Raw genomic sequence first — 25,785 nt, forward strand, 5'->3', positions numbered from 1 at the left:
TCAGTAAAAAATCTATTAGGGAACAAAAGTATATATTTTTTTAATTGCAGTTTCAACAGAGAACATGGTCAGAGGTTTCGCATTGAGAGTGATGCTAAAGAATAGTGAAAATATCAGGAGAGTGTACCAATATCAGAATAAAATTAGAGAGCTTTTATAAAATGCCTAAAGATGTGAATTAGACTAGCAAGATGCAGAAGGTTTAGGGATGAGTTCAGAAAATCATGCTAAGGTAAATGATGCATCTGGCACTGAATATGGAATAGAGTACAGATTCTTTTGCAGAATGCTAAAGTTTTGAAGGTTTAAAAAGAAAAAGAAGATACGATATTAGAGGAGATTAAGGAGGTAGGATCAAATGAAATGCTGAAGGGTCATGTCTGTGGTGAATGTAAACTGACTGTCATAGTGAAGATGGAGTCAGTGGAAGTTTAATATAGGGGAGGTTGATAGACAAATATGATTCAGGGCACATGGAATGCAGGAAATTGAGTTTTAATCAACTTTCACTCCCTGTGAGATATAACCTGGGAACCAAAAAGAATTCCTGATATCCAATGTAAAACTAAAAATGTCATGCATAAGTGCATTAATGGTGGTAGAGCCAGATTGGTGGCATTGTCAAGTTGTAAGTATTTGATTTCACTGTTAGAAATCACATGAGATTTGAAGTTCTGTTCTTGCTTAATAGAAGAGCGAAGTTGCTTATTATTTAATTCTGTTGGGAGTGAGATGACAAGTGCAAAGATTTTAGCAAGAGCTGAATAAAATGATTTTGGATCTTGAATTTGAGGAAATATTGGTTCATAGCAGTTACATTCAGATCTGAGTAGGTTATCTGAAATGCAGAGGCGGTCATAGAGATACTACAAGTAACAAAGCAATGGAGGTGGCTGTAACCATCACACGTGGAAGATGAAATATTATTTCTTTATTAAAACTATCTCCTGTTTCAGTGGGACCATTCTGTGCTTGTACCAGTGCGAATAACAACACTTACTGGTGTTTGAGGACCTACAATGAGACCCACAATTTCCTGTTCTGTGAGTTTGCCACTGGTTTCTTGGAGTACTTTGACCTCAACACAGATCCTTACCAGGTAAAAAAAACACCAACTCTCAGAATTGTTGCAGTACTTTGAATGAAAATAATACAAGCTACCGCCCAACACTGTGCTTAACTTTAGGTTTTTTACAAAAGATAGAAATTGCAACAAAATCTATGCAAATCGATTATACCTGTTAGTTCTATTGCATGTACTTGTTATATACTCAATCAGATGTGGAAACTGAGTAGCCAAGCAGTGATATATTGAATGAAAACAATGGTATTCCATTACGTGACACAGGATTAATGATACATTGCATTTTATCAAAGCTCTCAAACAGCACACAATCATGTTTGAGGTGGTCTGCTGCAAATTCTCAAATGCCTTCTGCAGGCTATTCAGGATGGCACAAAGGTTGAACCTACAACGTTATGCAGTTCCATCAATTAATATCTAATGGCCAGTCTAGTTCAATGCAAATCACTTGCTTGTGGCATTATGCCCCTCTACTTTTTTTTAAATTAACCTGTTTTTCTAATCAACTAGTTCAGAAATGTTATTTTGCACTTCTGGAACAGGTGGGACTTGACCCCAACCTCCCAGTCTGAGTGTAAGGACACTACCACTGTGCTACAAGAGGGCCCTTGTCCATCCACATGTTCCCGCACAATTAGGAAAACCAGCTGATGATCTTAAAGATACTAATTGCCTTCTTCGGAGAGTTGGTCCTCGAACCTTGGTTAGACCAAGCGCGTTCAATGAACAGTTCCAATCTCCTAGTTATGCAAAGGATTTAGATCTACTGGCTAAGATGAAAGGAAGCTTACCACAATTTTAAAATTAGTGATTATAACCTATTTAAAAATATCAGGCTGGATCTATTTTCAACAGAAAAGTGAAGATTAAAGCGCAACCTGAAATAGGTATTCAAGATTATATAGGAATGAGCAATAAATACTGACCAGCCAGGGATACACAGGTCCCATGAGAGAATTTTTTAATAAAATTTCTGTAACACTGATAAGAGCAAATTTTATGGGGAAAGCTGATGCTGTGGATAGACTCCCACCAAACTAAGCAAATTGCTTACGCAACCTGATGCATTTTATTTAGTCAGTATCATGGGGCCATGTCTGTGGACTCCCTAAACTGCTGCTTAAGGAAATTATACTGGTACTGACCTGTAGCTAATAGAATGGAAATGTTTGAAAGCGGAGGAATGAACGGTTATTAGTGTGCATTGCACATGTTCTATAATGATTAGTGGAATCCTAATGAGCTGTCCAAATTAAATTGTTTAATGCTTAAATGATTAGCATTCTCTTTTAATCAAAGTTCATATTTTACATTTGTAGCTGATGAATGCAGTGAATACATTAGATCGAGATGTTTTGAACCAGTTACATGTTCAACTTATGGAATTACGAACCTGCCGTGGCTTTAAACAGTGTAACCCCCGGACCAGGAATATGAACACAGGTACAGTTACCTACCAGTTTTCTTGTAACTGAACATAATGCATGCATTGTTTGTGATATATCTCGTAATTAGTATACAGAACAAAATCAGTGTGAAGGTTATTAATGTTTTTTAACTTTGTAATTTATAGATCAGAAATGAAAAGCTGGTTAATATTTGAAGTTAAACTATTGTTCTGAAGATACAGTTCAAATTACTTATGATACTTTCAACAGGTAGCTATTAACTTGGTAGCACAAGTGATTCAGAAGTTAACGCCCTTATTAAAATACATTGCTCACACTGTCAGAATAGTTGACTAGAGTTCGGAGTTCATTTTCCATATACCGTCAATATTATCTTTCACAGGGACTGAACCAGCTAAAGGGCTGTGAAGAGTTTGTTATAAGCCTCAATATTCTTTCAGTGAACAAGCTGAAAGATTTTGGACTTATAAGTTGAAAGTATATGAAAAATCCATACTCCAAGCTCATATTAATGTTAGTTCTAGCATTTCTTGCACATGTGCATGGCTTACTTTGAGTTGAATTTCTCTCACACTTGCTGGGCATGTTTTTGGGAGGCAAAGGGTAATTAAACTATGCCAGCTGGCTAGTCTTGTGCCTTCATACTCATTCCAGAGCTGACCTCCACAGTACAGTAAATGGGCTGTTGTTGCAATTGGCAGCTCACTTGGTATATGTAAGTAAAGGACAACAAAGCTTGTTACCGGGCCTATTGACCTGGATACTACCCTGCACACTCCATAAGGCAGCTGACATGGGCAGGCCTTTTTTTAATGACTAGCTGGAAAAGTGTAGTAAAGAAATGGGTTTGTTCATTCAGGGGATCCTGCATGCATCAAAGACATCCTCCCCTCCCCTTTCCCTGCAGTCCATGTACTGTGTAAGCCCCACACCCTCTGCTGCCATTTCCCTGCATTGCACAATCTCCTCCTTCCCTAAAACCTTCGAATTTGCTTTTCTGGGGCAGTAATGATTTTCCAACATGCCCCTTCTTACAACCCTGGCAGTGCGTACTAGTGAACACTATCTGATTGGACAGCAGCACTTCAGTGTGAGGCATTCTCATGCCGAGGGGCAGAGATTGAAGTCTGCACTATCAAATCCCAAAGAGTTGTAGGATGGGCTTGCTCCAGTCCTGATGGAAACTTTCCATTCCCAGGGACTGAGCAGGCCACACACTCAATCTTCCTCCTGCTACTGCTGTGAAATGTAACCATTTATATTTATCCTGCATGAACAAAAATGGAGTTTCTTAACTTTAAGTTAAATACGCCTACTGATCTCCTAATTGTTCTAAAAAAATGGTGTCTCCCTGTCTAGGAGGAAAAGATGAAGAAAACTTTAATCAGTACAGGTAACTTTTTAAAATAAATCTTATTTCCTTTCATCTAATGAAGCTTTGATTTTTTTTTAAAGAAATGTTTCTACCTGTTTTCAATCAAAATTGTAGTATTTGAGGAGACAATAAACCACCTCCCCATCAGAAGAATGGAGTCTTAGAAATCTGAACCCCTACCCCAGCTTCCTCGAATCCTGCCTACTTTTAATTCAAATTGAAGCAGAATGGGAAATAGGCAACCAGTCTACTCCTACTATTGGTGTTTGTACTGATAATGTTGCATTGGGATTCATGCCTTATTTCAATTCACTACTTGAAATGCAATTCATGACAGCCATGTTTCCACAATATGGAGAAAATCTACCAAATAGATTAAAGTGAGGGACTGTGGCATTAGAAACTAAGTACCTTTCTACTTATCTGCTGGGCCCAGCACATCTGTCTCATTAGCCCACAAAATTAGATACCATTTCAAATCCAGTCAATTTGCCTCAAACATCCCCACTGAGGTCTTAGATTCCACCAATCTTGGGCCTCTCCCCAAGGCCACTGATTCTCCCAAAGACCTTTTCAAGGCATGGGGAATGTGATCAATCTCCTCGTGTCACCAGTCTTCCCAACTAGTCTGCATTGTCCCTACCCACCTAAGTTTCTAATCCACCAGAGCCTCCAGTTTCCACTAAGCAGCCCGGTCTTGACTTTGCTGTGCTCCCAGACCTCTGATACCCCTCTGAAAAGTCCACAGTGTCATGTCAATGACATCTGATCCAACCTCTACAAGGTCTTGGGTAAAAACTCTACAATGTGCAAAAGAACCCAGACTACCCCCCCCCCCCCCCCCCCCCCCCCCCCCCCCCCCCCCGCAACCTAGATTTCCAGGTTTGTTGATGTCCATTTGGTTCCTGTATTGACAGGTCAATAAAATTAATGCTTCCCTGACCTTGTGTCATTTGTAATAACTTATCCTAGTTTTGGAGATTAAAATGTTGATTATGATAAGTGGGAAATGACCACACATTGTTCACGCTTTCAAAATGACATGAAATTATTTTGATAAATTTATGCTTTGCTTCTCAATTGATCTTGACATTTTCGATAACACTCAGTGAAAAATGATTATTGTTTTCAACTGGGAAACATTTGATGCAATATTTTTCTGTTCATTGAATTAAACCGGGTCTAATACTGCTATTAAAATAATAGGAAGATTGTTTAGATACGGCAAGTTTTTGTCCACAGATAGCTCTAGTTATTCTTTCTAATCTAGCTGATGTGAGTTAGTAGCATTACGCATGATGCCAGTTGATCAATCAAGTCATTTAAATTTTTTACACACACCTAGTTATCTGTAATTTAATTGTTATGTCAGTTGTATATACTTGGGAGGCCATGTTCCAAGCCATCATCAATGTATTCAAGAAGGATTATTGAATAAATTCAGAAGGCATTCAGAGGACAAAGGTCATCTACCAGCCTTCTCCCACTTTACAACGCAGCTCCTCGACTATCAGGAATGACAGTGGGCCATTGGATATACTGGATAATTTCTCCTATCTCTGGAGCCCCTCCCAATGAGAATTTTAAGTGTAATTCAACATTTTCTCCAATACCGGAGAAGCCTTCAGTTGTCTGAGGAGGAGAGTTGTTGGTGACAAAAAACCTTAAACTGACACCACATTCATGGTCTGCCAGACCGCATCCTTAGGCATTGGTTAACTACATTGAGTAGGCCACATCGCTTCCATGTGTGGCACAAGATTCCCAAAACAAGTTCTATACTCTGGGCTTCACTGCAGCAAGCAGTTTTTAGGAGGTTAAAGGAAACTTTTTGATGATACCTTCAAAGTCTCCGGGAAAATAAGCAATATTCCCGTCGACTCAAGGGAATCTCTCCCTAGGATCACCCAAACTGGAGAAGAAGCATCTGTGAAGGTAATAACCAAGTTCAGCATTTTCAACAGACCCATAGAATGTCAAATGGAAACAACAAAAAAAGCATGTGAAAATCCGAGCATCCCATTGACCTGCCCCTCCTTTGGCAGTCTACAGATTCAGCATCGAAATATTTATCCACCTTGACCGATAACTGCTGGTCATCCTCAGTCCCAATGATTTGTCTAAGGAGAAAAGAATGTATAAACTACATATTCTTAGTTCAGGCACAAAGCCGCTCCAGAGGCCTTTTCCAACAGGCAACTACAGATTTTGCCAGACCCGTTCACCTGGCTCCAGTAAGATCACTGGGTTACCTGCTTTACTTTTCATCCTGAGTCTCCTATGGCATTTACACTGTGATACAGGAAGCCAACCTCAGCCTTGGTTTGCCAAGCATCTTATCCCTTTTTCTTGACTCTATGTTGATACCCAATTTCGTATGTACCCTTTAAACATGTACTTTCCTCTATAATTACATTCTGATTGCACAACATCAGAAAGAGGAAATCTGCATGTATTTAACAGATGCCACTCAATCTTCAAGACAAGGAAAACAGAATGGCAGAAATACTATTCTATGGGACGTTATCTCCTCCAGTCTCTCTATCTGCAAAACATGCCCTAAAAATCAGGGACAGCTTATTCCATTCTTTAACCCTGCTACATCTTCAGTTTACCTCACCCACCTCAGTTTTTTTTGCCAATATTTGCAATTCTCATTATTTTAATCGATTGTGACTTCAAAGTGCAAATTAAGGATCCACTAAGCATTTAGTTTCTTTTGGTTCACAATTAAAAGGAATAATCTTTTGGGACAAAATTTCTATTTTGCACATGTTAATTGTAAATGTCTTCTTTATAAACTAATATTAATACTGGGACAGATAACTCAACACTTCAAGCAAAATATCAACCTTCCGAATGAGTAGCAAACAAAAACAAATTAAACATTTCGGAGATAGTGGGAACTGCAGATGCTGGAGAATCTGCGATAACAAGGTGTAGAGCTGATTGAACACAGCAGGCCAAGCAGCATCAGAGGGGCAGGAAAGCTGACGTTTCGGGTCTAGACCCTTGTTTAGAAATTTCAGACATTTCAGACTTTCTTCAGCCCCAACTTTTCTTAAATGTAAAAGAAAATATTAAGAGGCATAGTTTTAAAATTGTAAGGATGTCAGTTGCAGAGCAGAATCAAATTCATTCAATAAAAAAGCTAGCATGAAGTAGAATGGTAGCCAGTAGAACCATTTAAAACAGTATTAAGTCACTTGTCCTATACAGTGTGGAAATATGTCTACCAGGAGCACCTGAATTTCAGGTAAGATACCGATGCAGTGGGGTGTAGCTTTCTACTGCAAAGAAGGGAAACATTTTGGGCAGAATGAGGAGAGTTGAGTACAAGCACAGTGACAAGTCACAGAATTTCAAAGTCCGCTTTTAGGCTCTGAATTATTAGAATGGAAGGTCAAATGAACTGTGCAGTTTAGGAAAATAGAGTTTAGCTGTATTGAAAGAAACTATAACCTGCCATAATTAGAAAATGTGGGCTAGTGTTTTTGGAGTGTTGTTGGGGGTGGGGGTGGGGTAGGTGTATATAAACAAGCACTGAATATTAAAATATGTACTTGTAAAATTGGACATTGCCCGCAGTTAGTTTATTATGGAATAACTTCCAAATTAATTTACTGTTAATCATATAGTTGTCCTTACCTTGTAATCAACATTTATACAGGCTTCTCAAATTAAAACAAGTTTTCAGATGATTCGATGCACTTGATATGATATTCATAGTTTGTTTAGATAATTTTATATAATTTTCAATGTGTATGCTTTGCTGTATCTATTTTGAGAATGTATTAACTAATTTACCGCATGGACTAACAATGCTTCTGCACCCACAAGTGAGACTTTAGGATTATTCTATTTCTTGAAGAAGCACCTCCCTCATACTACTTGTTTTCCAATATGCCTGCATCTCAGATTTGTAAATCTCCTTTATGCATAAAGCATGGGACTATCAAATTGAGATTACATGATATGATAACACATTAGGTAAAGGCAGATATTGGTGAGTATGGAAAGTATTCTATTTCTAAAGTGCTTTTATTCTATTCATTATTTATCTGAGAGTTGAATTTGCATCTAGATCTTGAATAGAAGCTAATATCTCAAGTCTGGGCTTTCACTAAGAAGGCTATATTATCACCGCGGCCCTGACTGTTCACCTTTTTCGAGTTTATTGTTTGAGATGCTAAGCTTTGCTTTGTCTTTGCTGCTTAAATACTAGGCAATATCAGCGTCGGAAATGGCCCAAAACGAAGAGACCAAACACCAAGTCCCTGTGAGTTAACTGAGCTATACTCCAGCAGATTTGCCTACAGCTCTGCTGCTCCAGCAAATTGCTTGCTTTTTTTTTGCATGCAAAGCCTGATATCAGCATGGACTGATGCAACACTTTCTCTCTCTTTTTAACTAAATTAACAAAACTTTGAGATTTACTGAATATTAAAATATGTACTTGTAGAGACCATTCAAAGAAACAGTTACTTACACAAGAATTAGTCTATCTCTTTTAAATATAGGCCTTAACATCTTTCAAACAATGAAGTGTTAAAATTGAACACTTCACAATTGCATTTGATTTGCTCACTTCCTATTTTTGTACAATAGTGACATATTCATAACTGAATAGATAGGAAACCTACTGATAGATGATCAATAAAAAAGCTAGCATGAAGTAGAATGGTAGCCAGTAGAACCATTTAAAACAGTATTAAGTCACTTGTCCTATACAGTGTGGAAATATGTCTACCAGGAACACCTGAATTTCAGGTAAGATACCGATGCAGTGGGGTGTAGCTTTCTACTGCAAAGAAGGGAAACATTTTGGGCAGAATGAGGAGAGTTGAGTACAAGCACAGTGACAAGTCACAGAATTTCAAAGTCTGCTTTTAGGCTCTGAATTATTAGAATGGAAGGTCAAATGAACTGTGCAGTTTAGGAAAATAGAGTTTAGCTGTATTGAAAGAAACTATAACCTGCCATAATTAGAAAATGTGGGCTAGTGTTTTTGGAGTGTTGTTGGGGGTGGGGGTGGGGTAGGTGTATATAAACAAGCACCTTTGACCTGTAATTTCCATAATAGAAAAAAACTGGATCCAACTGTTAGATCTGTGCTCTCTGGACTCCATGAATTCAAGATTCATCTTGAGCATAAATGACAAAGAGCCCACAAAATGATTTGTTTTTGTTTTTAGTCTGCAAACAAATTGATTTCTTAGTTATGAAAATGTTGGGATCTGGGAATAAAGGTGGTTTGTCTGGTCAAACTGTTTACAGATGGGAAATAGTGTGATTAAGTCTGCTGAAAACTGTCTACCAGAGTTAACAGCACAATTAGATGTTGAGAGGTATGTTAAAAACAGAAGTCAGTTTCAGCCAGGAGCAAGCCAATTAGGTGTGATTGGGTAGATTTGACGAAATCTGTTTTTCTTTCATTTCCAAATAATATCATCCATCGTTAAGTGTTACTTGTGGGATATCGGAGAAAGTTTACACGACAGCAATTATTGATTGATGCACAGGCCTATGAGGCCCAGCCTGGTAAACTTAGCACAATATGGAAAAACTGCTTCCAGTTGTTATAATCCCTTTGATATACTGTGATACAGATTGTTTTACTGTTGTAACTATTATGTAGGGCTATCCCCTCATCCATTTCACCACACCTATCATAGACTGCCTACAGTGTGGAAACAGGCCCTTTGGTCCAACAAGTCCACATCGACCTTTAAAGTATCCCACCCAGACCCACCTCCAGACACTCTGAGCAATTTAGCACGGCCAATCCACTAGCCTGCACAACTTTGGACTGTGGGAGGAAACCGGAGCACCAGGAGGAAACCCACGCTGACACAGGGGGAATGTGCAAAGTCCACACAGATGGTTGCCTGAGTGTGGAAACGCACCTGGGTCCCTGATGCTGTGAGGCAGCAGTGCTACCCACTGGGCCGCCAAGCTGCCCCATGCCGTTTGTTTTGATGCCCCGCATTGCAAAACAATCAAATGCATTTTGTGAAAAACATAAAGTGAGGGGTGACCTGATAGAAGTATATAAAATTATGAAGAGCATGAATAGGGTGGATATTTTTCTCAAGGAGGAAATGGCAAATATTAGGAGATTTAGGATTAAGATGAGAGGCAGAAACTCTAATAGAGATATGTGGGGCAATTTTTTAGCACCGAGGGCCGGGTGCCTGCCATGTGCTGCCAGAGACGGTGGTAGAAGCAGATATTTTAGCAATGTTTTAAGGGAGATTTTGACAGACACATGAACAGGCGAAAACTAGAGTATTATTGACCAAATGCAGACAGATGGGATTAATTTAGAATGGCATCACGGTCAGACCGACACGGTGGTGCAAAGAGCTGTTCTTGATCAGCACTGTTCAGTGTTCTGTGTCTGGAGGGCCCCAAAGCATTTTGGTCCTTAGAGTTACAATTTTTTTTTATCTTAGCTTGTCCTAAAGTGTAACATGAAATGTGCAGCATGGAAGAATTTTGTCAAATTAAACATTGTTTTCAAAACAAAAATATACTGATTTACATTGTACTCTAGAATGTGTAGTAACTGTTTCACTCTAACTTTTTTTTACCTTTCTTTTCACCAGTACTGATTTCTCAGTGAAGCTGAACTCAAAACATTCTTTATTTCTCTTCTTCTGGGTTAGCCTGCTAAAATACTGCATGCATTTATAAAGTTTGTGAGTTTGTTTCTTTTTTATTTGAAATGCTGTTGGTGTAGCGACCTTTACTAACCATTTTCCATATTTACACTTAATACACCTTCGTTGTTTTTGTTGTCTTGAGTTTTTATTTTTAAGATATAACAAATCTAGAAATTGCTGGAAAAGCTCAGCAGCTCTAACAGCAATGTTTGAAGAGAAATCTGAGTTAATGTTTTGAGTCCGGTGACCCTTCCTCAATTCTGATTTCTCTTCACAGATGCTGCCAGACCTGCTGAGCTTATCCAGAAATTTCTGTTTTTGTTTCTGAAAAATTACAGCATCTGCAGTTGTTTCAGATTTATGTAACAAATCTAACTTAGAGGGGATGATTTATCCCTGACTACTCTAATTTTTTTGGAAATATATGACATCATCTCTAGCAAAGAATTTGTCTGTGACATCCTAGGCAGGTGCCTGCCTAGAGCAGACGAGAAGCCCCTGGATTATACCAATTAGGACGTATCCCTTGTAGGTAGAGCCTGACATCAAATTAAACATAAGCTGAAGTGTATACTGTACTCACTTTGCCAAGGTCTATGGTGGCCTAATCAATGGTTCCTACAGAATCACTGGAGGCTACTGAAATATGGGTAAGCTTTCATTAATTTACTTGCCTTATTGTGTTGGAGCTTGCACTGTTCTTCTCATTTTAAGCTCTCCCATATTAGGATAAGTTCTGCAGTCTGCAACATAGCAGGAGCAAATCTATGGTAATGTGAAAATAGTGAATCACTTACCATCTTATTATCAATGCCATTTTAGTTATTGCTGTCATGTGATATCTCTGAGGGTTGTTGATGCTCCATCTTTGAACACTTGTGTTTGGAATGGATATATTTTTGACCTCGAGAACCGAGGGATGTGGAGAGCAGATGGGAAAGTAAAATTGGATCCAAAGATGATCAATGATCGTATTGATTAGTGGTACAGGCTTGATGGACCATATGGTCTATTCCTATACCTGTATTGTACATTCAAGTGTTTTTTAAATCTTGGTCATAAGATGGACCTCTACCCCAAATGTGGATTGTTAGAACATTAAAAGTGAGCTACCAAGAATCATTGGAGCAATTGAAGAACATGGCTGGAATTCTTGTGCCTGTTTGTTATTTGTATTCTTTAACATAGAATTGTGCATTATGTTCTTCAGACTAAGGCAAGCGTGAGGCCTAGGACTTAACACATCCGATAATCAAATAGTTGTTACAGCAGCATAGACAGGAGCTATCCATCAGGACTATTGCAGAAATCCTGACACAGCTGACCCTGAAGAAATTGCCTAGGAAATTGAAAGTGCCTATTGACAATTAACCTCCATTTGAAGCCTTCGATAAAGTCCTTTTATAGTTAGAGATTTTAAAGGGTTTTGACTCGCTTAACCTGAACATTGGAGGGTTAAAAACGGACTGTCACTCCTGGGTATTATTAAAATGAATCCTGAACCCAGACACAGACGCAGACACACACATCTCTCTTACTATCTCCCCTCCCCAACACCCACCCCCCCCACCTTGTACTGCCAGAACTGACAAATCTAACATGAACACTTACACTCTAGTCTGATGCACAACATTCCATGCTGACTCAAGATAACTATCTTGATCAGAAAACCCTCCTCTAAATAGAATATCCTTCTTACTCTGACCTGATCTCTTGATCTATCCTAAACACCCAGTCATTTCTATGACCTCTCACCCACCTGGCACCCTATCTACCCCTCATGCATCTGGCACTTGACTCCTCACCCACCCTTTCTCTACCTCCTGCCTGTTCATATATATCCTTCCATGGTAGCTGTGTTGCAGGACATTGAAACATGAAATACTACACACAGACTGCTATAAAATGGGACGAGATGCCATGCTGACTATGATGATTCCTGGAAAGGATTCCATTGTTCCTTCACAGAAGGCTCCTGTCCAGGAATTTCCAGTGTGGGAGTCATCAAACTGTAAGTATGTGCTTTCTTTTCTCTGATCAGGGTTGGAAATAGGATTTCCAAACCCAACTGGAGTTTCAAAGCCATTGTGACCCAACATAAATCATCTTTCCTTGGCCCATACGCAACAGCCCCTTACTTTATTAGACTTTGTGAAATACTGCGTCTCAAGATGTCATCAGCATCAAATCAATAATTCTTTTTCACGTTACATATAAAGGTTGACTTGTGTTAAAACCCATCTGTAATTTTGTTTTGAGCCGGTTCTGTGTTTAATTTCAGAGGACAACTTTGGGAAGGCTGGGAAGGCTAGACTCCTGAAAAAGGCTGACTCCTTCAGCATCAACTGGCAACAACTTGAAACTTTATACAGACAGGGTGAAAACCTATACCTTTATCAACTGAATTTCAATTTTAGCCTTGAAGACTGAATAAACTAAGGGGCTGATGTAGATAGAATGTTTGCACTGTTGGGAAATTTTAATAGATCAGTAAACTATCGAGGATCACTTATGTAAGTGACGGTGGAATGCCTCTTCCACTGGTTGCTAGACTATCTGCTGTAACTCAAAGTAATGCCTCACTTTGTTCACAAGCCATCATTTTGGAGCACAGCTCTCTTGAATTATAGGAACTGGCTGATTCTACAGAAGCAAAGGAAGAAGGTGGTGTTTTTTTTTTGATAAAGCACCTTGATTTCAAGATGTTTCCATTACCAATGCAGCTATAAACTTGTTGATAAAGAATCCATGCAAGAATCAACCACTCCCAATGATTTTGGAAAATAAAGTGAGGTGAAAGAAAGTTTAAGAGACTGGAACAGAGGTCAAAATCAATGCAAGGGAAATAAATGTATAAGCATGCAAATGGAAGGATTGAATTGATTGGTGAAGACCTTCTAGAAAAAGAATTTGTTTGAAGTGAAAAAGAAGTGAATATTCAAATTGTTAATAATGGTTTTATCAACTGTCAGCCCCATTTTGAGGAATCTGCTTGGTTTGAGTACTTACATGTCTGTCAGCCTCTGCCATCATTATTTCTAGACAGCTTTGAGATGCACAGGTTAAGAAAGACCAGCTTCTGTACAATACTTAGAATTCTATCTTGTAAATACTTACAACTTTTATGCCCATCAATGAAGTTATTAGAGTGATTTAGAATTTGATTCGATGCAAACAGGAATGCCCAGCTACATACGGTAATATCAGGAAAAAAGTCATCTTTAAAACTTCACCATTTGATTCACCAATTATTGATGCATTTTAAAACCCTTTTTCATGCTGATTTGTTCAATTTCATGAATTCAGCTGGCAGATTGATTGAGACTGTTTTAAAACTCACTGAAATCAGGTTCTGAAGTTACCTTTCTAAAGTTGTCTTAATTTCAGCACAACAAAATGAGTTTAAATAAGTCTTTAATTGAGTAGTAAAATAATTTGCATCTGTTCCAAAGATGCAACCTTCTATACTGACATTTCTGATGTTTTGCTTTTTCCTCAATCAAAGATTTCCTGCAATTTCCCATGCCCACCCCCACCCCTCCATCCCACAACCAGGATTGATAGAACCCTCCAGCATGTCCTTTGTGTTTTAAACAATTTTGTTTTTCAATCCTTCCCTTCCCTTCGAGGGCTTCTCTTATTTTCACCTTTAAGCCAAGCAGCTGTCATTTTCACTGGACCATTCTCTGCCCCTTCCGTTACTTCAATCCTGCTGCCACAGCCAAAAGCCTCTCCTCCTCCCCTTTTAGCAATCCAAAGAAGCAGTTTCTTCTGTGATGTCCTAGTTCAATCCTCAGTCATAGCCAAACACTGCTGCCCTTCGCACAAGCACAGGAGATGCAACAATTGCCTTTTTACCCCTAATTTTCTCAATGTTTAAGGCCTTGAGTTCTCTTTCCGGATTAAATAGTATTTTACGTGAGCTTTCAGTGAGGTATATTGAATTCACTGTCCTCCACATGGGAAATCCAAGCTAAGAATGGGTGACTACTTTGTGCAGACACATGCATTCAGCTCATAAGCTTGGCCTGGACCTTGCAGCCTCCTGCTGTTTACATTCTCCATCTTGCTTCCAATCTGACCAACCTGTTGTTGGCTTCCTGCACTGTTCCAGTGAAGCTCAGTACAATGTCACCAATTCATTTTTCAATCAAGCAGTTTAATATCTTTTGGGATCGACAAACCATTACAATTATTCTCCTATCCAGCCTCCCTCCTTTTTCCTGTTCAAAGCATTTTTATATTTCTAACATTTACCAGTTCTGATGAAAAGTCACAGACATGAAAAATTAACTCTGATTTCTCCACAGATTTGCCAGGCTGGCAGACTATGTTCTGCATAGTCTGCTCTTATTTCAGACTTCCACCTCTGCAGTATTTATGTTTGAGATTTGCAGCTTAATCTGAGATAAATATCAGGTCAGTAAGAGATTTGGTCAGGATAAATATAATGGTCCATCTGCCAAAAAAAATGCTCTAATGGTGAAGAAAATAAAATCTATTCCAGAAAGCTAACCAGAAGTTTGGTTTTAATGATTCTGTCTGAACTGAAACATAATGCTATTTTTGACCTGTTTTTACAACTTACTTACTTCAAAGTAAGATACTTGATTCTTTATGAAGAACATCTTCTGATATGTATTGTATGAGGAAATGTATTATTCCTATTGGCTGATCAGTCCAGATTGTAAAGAGTTATTTTCTTTTTATCATGTACCTAGTTAGTAGATGTGCACTAATGGTAAAGATGTTTGAGATTTTTAAAAATAAGTCATTCAAATAGTTTCTACGGGGATACGTTATAAATAAATGATTTGAGTAAATTGAATAATCTCTGCTCCAATCTATAACATGACCTTTCAAAGAGCAAGAGCAAGAGTGAAGTGTGGAGCTAAAATATTGTAGCTCCCCAACCCACAGTGCCTATCTGTGTTGGTCCCTGTTGGAACAGGAATTACTGAATTTACCCTACAATATATTACAAACATTTATCTTGACATTTTTAATGGATGCAAAATGATTTTTGAGGAGGTTTGTTGCAAATTAATTGTTGTCATTACAAATGTCTGTCTAACTAAGCCTGAGTATTAATGTTATATTAATTCTTACAAATATTTCAGCCAAGAATTGAGTATTTGATTTGTAACAGTAATTTTCCTGCAGTAGTGTTAAAACTGACTATCACTTTGGCACTGATGAAATCAAATCCTATTACACGTCAGCTACAAGACAGAATACTTTGTTAAAGATGTTATTAAAACTTTACTGTGTTCAAGAAATATTTGTCTATAGCCTTTAAGCATTCAAGTCTTAAAATGTATTTCTGTTCACAGTATTCCAGTACTTTTGTTTGTCAAATCTGTGTATTTGTATAGTGTTCAGTGCAACTAAAATTAAGGACAAATTCTAGCATCAATTTGAATGAGATTTTTTTTTTACTACTATTTTTCTCTCCTTGTTCTGTATTTCTTGTTATTCTTCCTTCATACTAACTCCTGAGGATTAAACAGTTTCTGTGTTCTGTGTATCTTGTATATCATGTAATCGTTATAAAATAATTTTCTGTACATTTGCTGTATGAACGATCCTAATGTAGACTAGAGATGTGGATAACCCAAAATATTTCTTGGTTCTTTGCATTCTTAAACTTTTTAAAACAAAATTGCAATTTGCTTTTGTTTTTGACTGATGCAGAGGACTGCAGCACTTTTGAGATTAAAAATTGAAATATAAAAACTCCGTTACAAAGTGGTGGAATGTGCAGCATGCAGGCAGGCATTCAGAACCAGTGGCAACTCATCTTAGCATTGCATCTTTGATGGACATAAGCCTTTGAATCTCAAGGATACAATATTTGATTAAAGTTTCCACTTTCAGCTCAAGTATTATAAATGTATTCACTTGCTTCAGTGACTTGGTCAACTTGTCTTTCTTCATGTTTGATACCCACTCGACACGTCTCAGTGGTGCTTATTTGTAGTGGTTCTGAATGCTACCTGAATGGGATAAACACTTCAGCCAGCAAAATGATGATTTCAGGAACATTAGTAAACAACGCACTGCAAAATAAATCAAATGCAAAGATGTTACACCAGAATTTGTGGGTATAGAATGGACATCATTGACCAAGTTTCTTCTTTATGGGAACTAAAATTATTTTCCAAGAAATACATGTTAAGGTGCTAGATTTAAAGAATAAACAATGACCAATGACTCTCAAATAAATCATTGCCTATTCAGTTATTCACTTTAAACTTTTAAAATCTGTACCTGTGTTTAAAAAATGTGTTATCGTAATCCAAAGCATCGTTTGACACGATGAAATCCTGTGCACTATGAGGCAGAGTTTCTGCTAGGTTCCACTGGAACTTCCATGCACAATTGTCTCAAGAATCATCAACCGTGCAAAAGATCAATTAATTTCAAGTACAAATTGTTTTTGGACTTTGAGACTTAATGCTGAAACTCCCTCCACCCACAAAACCAGCCATTATTTTTGATTGAATTAATTATTATGGAGAGCTTCCGATAATTATACCCATTTATGACTCTTCAAGGAGGCTCATAAGTTTGAGCTAAAAGTTTTAGATGCGAGGACTTTAAAGCTTTTACGTATTTATTTAAATTTGGAAACACTGATTACTGTACACAAGTGAAGCCACTGAATGATTGTGTTGACATTTTTAAAGCCAACATGGCTTTAAAATAAATGTTTAATTAAAAATCCTGACAGACAAATGTGGTGGACTAGAGTATCTAATTTTAAGATTTATTCTTTTTCTTGTGATAAATACATTTTGGAGGTATGATGATGTCAGTCAAATATACTAAGGAATATTTGCTTTGGTTTAAGTAAGATTTTTCTTAGCATTCTTACACAGGCAACAGGACCTCCACCACTGCTTATTGCAAGGGACCCATGCTACCTCCTCCTTGGAAGCCTCACTATGTTGACCGGCTGGTAACCAGGAAGCTTTTTGTGGGGTCAGGACCCGAGGAGCAGGACACCCACATTGCAAAGATTTGTCAGCAGGTTATTTTTTGCAGTGTTTCTGTAGAGGTGATAAATATGCCATTCCAGTGAATTGTGATCACAGAGCAATACAGGTGAGGGGTAAATAATGGCAAGAAGTGCTGCACAGGTTGGTTATTGTGGGGAAGGGGTATGCTGGGGGTGGCAGCAAGAGGAGTAGTGGCTCTGCGGAAACCCACTGCCCTTTCGCAAGTTTCCCTCCACAATCATTCACAATGCCTTTGATCTAGAGACCGCTTCTGGGACACCTTAAGCTATTTGCGTGGGGTCAGGGGGCATTAGATGCCACACTTTGTGCCAGAATATAGATCGTATCCAAATCGGAAACTTTAGTGCTAAAGGCTATAAGTCTCTGCATGTAATAACAGCAATTGATGCACAATTCAGCTTTGTATGTTTATGTTGATAAATAATAAATCATTTTGTACACAATTTGACCATACAAAACTCAAGGGTGCAGTAGTTTTTCTTTCCTGGGAAAGAATGAAATAGAGATGCAGAACAGGATAGATAATGGTAATGATAATGAATAGAAGTAAAATTGGTTGACACTGACCTGGAAGCCCACATAGAGAGCTGGTAAGGAGAGAACAGTTAGGCAGGAGGTGAAACTTTGATCAAGGTGCTGTTAAACTCCGTGTTCTGCAAACTCGGCATTTTCCGGGATAGCGAGATTCCTGCTATGAACTTTGGAACCCAGAGGGTGAATAACCAATTGCAAATCAACTATAATTACTTGTGGTAAAGAGCATACTTTGAAGTATTTTACAAAATGATAGGCCAAGATGTATAGATGTAACCTATCTGCTTGCAGGAAGCTTTGTGTGTCAGCAAATATGCTGTCAGAAATGGGACTCAAGATTCAGAATTACCGATGCAAGAAAATTTTAAGAATATTTTTCCAACATTTCTATCTATGCAGCTATCCTGATCAGTACTTCTCCCCAAAGACCAAGTGTATATTCCAATCGGTTTCACTGTGGATTTTAAGTCAGCATTGCAGACTTAAACTAATGCATTGTATCTGTGTTTATCGTCTCATGTAAGAATTATAAATAGAATTCGGATAAAATTAGAAAGTTTACAAATGTAAACTTATGGAGAGATTTTGAGTGGAGGTGAAGTTCATTATAATCTTTTAACTTTGGGACTGTTTTGAAACAGGTGTACTTCTCAAATGATCCCTCTCAATTTAAGAAAGACTGATCTTACAGATGCATGCATGGGTCTGAAGAGGTGATCTAATTCTCCCTGAAGGTAAAGAAGTAGCTGAAAATATTACTGTCCCCCACATTGCTTTTTCAACAACTTTTAACCGGATTACAACCAGCTGGCGATCTGTAAGGGTGTGAACATATCTTTTTAACAATCTACCTATTTGGTGTTGTGTGTTTGAAAATGGCACCTTGAGTCTTAGTTTCAGATAAGTATGTAGGCAATATATCATGTATATGTTTATCAATTGAAAGGAAGACAATCAGAGCATTGATAGCTTTATGCAGAGAAAGTATAATCTTATTTCTAATAGAAACATCTGAGTTCCTTTGTTAGATTAAATAATACTATCAATCAATATTTAAAACAGCATTTAATTTTAGTCCCCCAGTAGAAAGCTACAGAATCCAGTAAGATGCCTAGAAGCCTGTTAAAGGAAGAACAATCATTGCAACATTGCAGCAGCAGTACCTTTACTGAGAGAGGCACTCTAGTGAATCTAAAATGTCACTGGATGGTTTCTTTTTATATCATTGAAAAAGAGGATCCAGTAGGAAACTTCTTAAACTCATTTTCTAGTTTAAAAAAAAATAATCCTCCATCTCGTAAATATCCTTCAGGATGCTGAGAGATGTAAATAGTGGTGATTTCCCCGTTAGACAGTTTTTATTCTTAAAATTAGAATTAAACTAAATATAGTTTGGCAGGTTGATCTAGCAACATTCCTAGTGTTCACATGGAAGGTTTACTATGTACATGTCTGCAAGGAAGTTTCTGCAAGTTCTTACTCACACGACGAGTTTGCAAGCATTTCCTTTAAGCAACTTCTGAAAATTCACAAGACATTAATTTTCTCCTTGCATCTCTGTGACAACTTTTTTTTTAGGCAATCCCTCAGGATCAAGGTTTTTTCTACCCCAGTCAGATTCTGTTCACTGAATCTAGGCGTCTGTGGGATGCTTGCGTTTCCAGACCCTCCTGTCATTCATGCCTAGCCTCTATCTGGACCTGTTGGAGTTGCTGAGAACAGTTGGCTCCTTCACAGATGTTGCTTCTCTGATTTGTTTGGTATTGGGCTGGAGATTGCTTAGAATTGATGGAGATTTTGCAGTTTTCAGGGAGGATTTGAGTGAATCCTTATGTTTATACTGCCCTTCTGGTAATTGCTTACCATGACAAAGCTTGGAGTAGAGATCTTGTTTCGGAGGTCTTGTCATTACTGCAGACAAAATAGCCCACTGTAATCAGCTGATTGACTATAACCAGTGCCACAATATCGCATATGTTGGCCTGAGAGAGAGCGTTGATGTTGGAGCCACCTATACTGCCAACAGATTTGCAGGATTTTGCAATGTGATTACTGATGATATTTTAATGGGATTTGAAGTGTGTGCTGTATGTTGTCTATGTCTCTGTTACAGATAGGATGGCTGTAACACTGTTTCCATGTAAGCCATGAGCTTGGTTTCAGATTTGAGGTCTTTATCACCAAATATTTGCTCCTTTGATGGTCAAAAGCTATGCTGACGCCTGAAGGCAATGTTCAGTTTCATCGCTTATGTCTTTCCTTGCTGAAAAAGATTCCAAGGTATGAGGATTGATCCATGCTTTCTATTGGTTTGCCAAGTAAAGTGGAGCTTGGTAGTTAGAGGGTACTATTGTGCATTGGGGATGGACTGATAGAGGATCTTTGTCTTCTGGACCTTTTGCCTAAGGCTAATTCTCTCGTTTATTTCAGTGAGTGTTGATTTAGAATTTGGCTTTGACTGTTCTCAAAGGCAATTAGGGATAGGCAATAAATGCTTGCCTAGCCAGTGACGCCCTCAACTTGGGCATTGACTATTTCCGATGGCAAAAGTAACTCTAACTCTACAATCCTGTACAACTGGAGTACAACTATCCCTCTACACACAGATCAATAAACTGCTATAGGTCTAATTTCAAAAAGTGCCCATCATGAGTGATTTGACTTTCATTTTCACATCAGGATGACTACAGTTGTTTATCGGTTTATTGCCGAAGGATCTTTCACATCGATTCAGCGTTAGTTACTCTGCTTTGTTTCACATTAAAATTCTGCCACCTTCAGAGGAAACTTCCAGTTGCTACAGTGTTGGCTTGTTAGAAACTGCAAACCCACGATAAACCTAACCTATTCTAACACCCAGTTATCTGACTAGAATTTGTTTTTTCTCAACTGGACTCCAGCTGAGGTAATTCTTGATTTGACCACATTTTGGAAATATGTTTTAGCCCTATGCACAATCCTACACATTGAAGTTTCTGCTTCTAGTACATGGTGGCTAGGTTGGGATGGCAAAATCAGAGTTCAGTATTTCCTTCATCTGATCAACAGGTCACTATAAATTTGAAATAAATATTTTGTTTCAAAATTGGAAGATAAAAATGGAAGTCCACATTATTAGGGAAAGGATTTCTTATGATGTCTCAATACCAAACAATGGAATGTCATTAAATTAAGGTCAAGCATTTATGTGTTAATTGGAGATGATCTGTCATGGTGATACTACTCTAACAGTAAACATACATACTTCTCCTACTCAGATTGTACCAGCATTTACTTGCACAAGCAAGATGTATTACAAAACATCATTTCCAAATCATCACCACAAACATCCATTGTGTCAGCTCAATCATTGCAACATTAGACAAGCAGTGCTAAGTTTTAAAAAGATGCAAAACGGCACACAAGCTGAATAAATCTTTGGAATCAAGGTAAATATTGTAATGTTTTATTTCCATTTCCTACATTAACCATCGGGTGGCCCCACTGTTGCAAGATTGCATGGTTTTTAATAGACACTTATAATCTTATAGTGAAGGAAATATAGAGATTTTCTGCAAGCAATATGATTCAGATTGATAATTCTGATATGATTGGCATAGATCCAAAATTCTGTACATAGGTTTTTTAATTCATTTTATGGCACGTGGGCATCACTGGCTGGCCAGCATTTTTTGCCCATCCCTGGTTAATCTTGAGAAGTTGGTGAGCTGCCTTCTTGAACCACTGCAGTCCTCCTGCTGTGGGTTGACCCACAATGCTACTGGGGAGGGAATTCCAGGATTTTGATGCAGCGACAGTGAAGGAACGGCGATATATTTCCAAGTCAGGATGGTGAGTGACTTGGAAAGGAACTTGGAGGTGCTGGTGTTCCCATATATCTGCTGCCCTTGTCCTTCTGGATGGAAGTGGTCGTGGGTTTGGTAGGTGCTGTCTGAGGATCTTTGGTGAATTTCTGCAGTGCATCATGTAGACAGTACACACTGCTGCTACTGACCTTCGCTGGTGGAGGGAGTGGATGCTTGTGGATGTGGTGTCAATCAAGCGGGCTGCTTTGTGTTCAATGGTGTCGTGTCTTGAGTGTTATTGGGGCTGCACTCATCCAGGCAAGTGGGGAGTATTCCATCACACTCCTGACTTGTTCTTTGTAGATGGCTTAGAGGAGTCAGGAGATGAGTTACTTGCCATGGTATTCCTAGATTCTGGCCTGCTGTTGTAGCCACTCTGTTAATATGGTGTGTCCAATTGAGTTTCTGGTGTAACCCCTGGATGTTGATAGTGGGGAATTCAGTGATGGTAACACCATTCGAATGTAAAGGGATGGTAGTTAGATTGTCTCTTATATGTGATGGTTATAGCCAGTTTTTTGTGTGGCACAAATGTCACTTGCCACTTGTCAGCCTAAGCCTGGATACTGTCCAGATCTTGTTGCATGTGAACATGGACTGCTTCAGTATCTGAGGAGTCATGAATGGTGCTGAATATTGTGCAATCATTGGCAAACATCCCACCTCTGACCTTATGATGGAGGGAAGGTCATTGCTGCAGCAGCTGAAGATGGCTGGGCCTAGGATACTACCCTGAGGAACTCCTGCAGAGATGTCCTGGAGCTGAGATAATTGACGTCCCAAAACCACAACCATCTTCCTATGTGTCAGGTATGACTCTGGCCACCAGAGGGTTTGCCCCCTGATACCCACTGATTCCAGTTTTGCCAGGGCTCCTTGATGCCATACTCAGTCAAGTGCAGGCATGATGCCAAGGGCTGTCACTCTCACTCACCTCTGGGATTTAGCTGTTTGGCCCATGTTTGAACCAAAGCTGACATGAGATCTAGAGCTGAGTGGCCCTGGCAGAACCCAAACTGGGCGCCTCTGAGCAGGTGCTGTTTGATAGCACTGTTGATGACACCTTCCATCACTTTACAGATGATCGAGAGTAGATTAATGGGATGGTAATTAGTTGGGTTGGATTTGTCACGGTCTTTTTGTACAGGACATACTTCGGCAATTTTCCACGTTGTCTGATAGATACCAGTGTTGTAACTGTACTGGAACAGCTTAGCTAAGGGAATGGCAAGTTCTGGAGCACAAGTCTTCAGTATTATTGCTGGAATGTAGTCAGGGCCCGTAGCCGTTACATTATCCAGTGTCTACAAACATTTCTTAATATCATGTGGAGTGAATCAAATTGGTTGAAGACTGGTATCTGTAATGCTGGACACCACTGGATGAGGCCGAGTTGGATCATCCACTCGGCACTTCTGGCTGAAGATTGCTGCGAATGCTTCAGCCTTATCTTTTGCACTGATGTGCTGGGCTCTTAAATCATTGAGGATGGGGATATTTGTGGAGCCGCCGCCACCTCCTCCAGTGAGTTGTTCAATTGTCCACCACCATTCAGGACTGGATGTGGCAGGACTGCAGAGCTTAGATCTGATCCATTAGTTGTGGGGTCGCTTAGCTCTGTCTATCACTGGCTGCTTTCGCTGTTTGGCATGCAGGTAGTCCTTTTTTGGTGGCTTCACCAGGTTGATAGCTCATCTTCAGGTATGCCTGGTGCTGCTCCTGGCATGTCCTGCTGCACTCTTCATTGAACCAGGGTTGATGGTAATGACTGAGTTGGGGATATGCTAGGCCAAGAGTTACAGATTGTGCTGGAATATGATTCTGCTGCTGTTGATGGCCCACAGCACCCCATGGATGCCCAGTTTTGAGTTGCTAAATCTGTGTGAAGTCTGTCCCATTTAGCGTGGCAACAGTGCCACACAACACGATGAAGGTTATTCTCAATGTGAACGCGGGACTTTGTCTCCACAAGGACTGTGCAATGGTCACTCTTACCGATATTGTTATGGACAGATGCATCTGCTGCTGGCAGATTACTAAGTATGAGGTCAAGTATGTTCTTCCCTTTATTGATTCCCTCACCACCTGCCACAGACCCAGTATAGCAGCTACGTCCTTTAGGACCCGACTAGCTCTGTCAGTAGTACTGCTGCCGAGCCACTCTTGGTGGTGGACATTGAAATCCCCCACCTAGAGTATGTTTGTGCCCTTGCCATCCCCTGTGCTTCCAAGTGTTGTTCAACATGGAGTAATATTGATTCATCAGCTGAGGGAGGACTGTGTGTGCTAATCAGTAGGAGATTTTCTTGCCCATGTTTAATTTGAAGCCATGGGACTTCTTTGACTCCAGACCCCATGTTGAGGACTACCTAGAGCAACCCTCTCCCCACTGTATACCACTTTGCCACCCCGTCTGCTGGAGAGACAGGATTTATCCAGGGATGGTGACGGTGGTTTCTGGGACATTGTCAATAAGGTATGATTCTGTGAGTATGACTATGTCAAGCTGATGCTTGCCTCATCCGTGAGACAGCTCTCCCACTTTTGGTACTAACCCCAGAAGTTAATGAGTAGGACTTTGCATAGTCGACAGGGCTGTTTCTGCCCAGAGATAATGGGAACTGCAGATGCTGGAGAATCCAAGATAACAAAGTGTGAAGCTGGATGAACACAGCAGGACAAGCATCATTTCAGGAGCACAAGAGCTGATGTTTCGGGCCTAGACCTCTCTTTCTGCTGTTGTCTTTTCCAGTGCCAGGTGATCTGTCCAGTTTCATTTCTTTGAGTCTTTGTAACGATTGATACAAATGAATGGCTTGCTAGGCCATTTCAGAGGGCAGTTGAGAGTCAACCACATTGCTGTGGGTCTGGTGTCACGTGTAGGCCAGACCAGGTAAGGATGGCAGATTTCCTCTCCTGAAGGGCATTAGTGAACCAGATGGGTTTTTCTGACAATCAGCAATGATAAACTTTTCACTGTACTCATGAGTACATGTGACAATAAAGCTAATGCAGTTCAATGCTAAACTACACAATCCAAATTAATCTGTTACTGTACTGTAGAAAATCTGGTGTGTGCTAACTATAAAAATCATAAATGTACAAACTTACAATTACGTGTATAGTCATTTTACATGTATAGGAAGCACCCATAGTTTTTGCTTAACTAATCACTTATAGATTACTATTAAAATCACGATAAATCTAACATTTTCTTAAGTTGAACATTTACGACTGACTTCCTGAAACAGGACCTGTACAAGTAATCTACATCATAACTAAGATTACCATCATTCACTCATCTGCCTCCGCTGTTTCCTTCCCTTTTGACTTGTTCAAACTTCCTCTATGTAGCTTGGGTTACTGTTGCACCTTCTAATTTTTCTTGAATCTTTGTTCCTGGCTACTGAGCTCTACTTGTTTAGGAGGCTCCTTCCCTGCTCCTCAGACCTATTCCCATTAAACTGCTGACTCTGATTCCCAACTTGCCCTGCTGGTTGTCCTGTTAGTTAATGTTTCTCCCCTTCAAGTAAGCTGACGTTGACCTATAATAATTACTTTTGGTGCTGCTGCACTAGTATCTTAAAATTCCCCAAGGATCAATCCTTGGTACCCCGCTCTCTCTCAACTACATGCTGAAACATCATCCAGAAGGAGTGCTAGGTTCTACATTTACGCTGATACCAATCTGTACCTCAGCATTGCTTCTACTATCTCCCATGATGATCCACCTCTGATATTACATCAAGTGATATTGAGACAGTTAGAATTTAAACATACAGTTTAAAGGAACTCCCAAGAGTCAAACAATAATCGTTCCCCCAAAAAAAGTGAGGATACCTAGCTAAATA

At 39.2% G+C, this 25,785-nt stretch overlaps 1 protein-coding gene across 9 annotated transcripts in view; it reads left to right on the forward strand.

Annotated features, from left to right (window-relative positions):
* The window catches only part of LOC125461299 (extracellular sulfatase Sulf-2-like), a 299,570-nt gene extending 283,628 nt beyond the window's left edge, over window positions 1-15,942 (forward strand). For 7 of the 9 annotated variants that reach the window (XM_048549894.2, XM_048549892.2, XM_048549896.2 and 4 more), the window contains 5 exons: window positions 957-1,099; window positions 2,404-2,527; window positions 3,853-3,886; window positions 8,094-8,147; window positions 12,815-15,942. In XM_048549894.2, the coding sequence (XP_048405851.1) occupies window positions 957-1,099; window positions 2,404-2,527; window positions 3,853-3,886; window positions 8,094-8,147; window positions 12,815-12,845 (386 nt within the window). In that variant the 3' untranslated portion in view covers window positions 12,846-15,942. Of the gene's footprint in view, window positions 1-956; window positions 1,100-2,403; window positions 2,528-3,852; window positions 3,887-8,093; window positions 8,152-12,814 lie in introns of those variants that run through there. The other 2 variants (XM_048549900.2, XM_048549899.2) reach the window with 2 other exon arrangements.
* The last annotated feature ends 9,843 nt before the right edge of the window (window positions 15,943-25,785 follow it).

The sequence above is a fragment of the Stegostoma tigrinum genome, chromosome 19 (assembly GCF_030684315.1).
Source record: "Stegostoma tigrinum isolate sSteTig4 chromosome 19, sSteTig4.hap1, whole genome shotgun sequence".
NCBI lineage: Eukaryota > Metazoa > Chordata > Chondrichthyes > Orectolobiformes > Stegostomatidae > Stegostoma > Stegostoma tigrinum.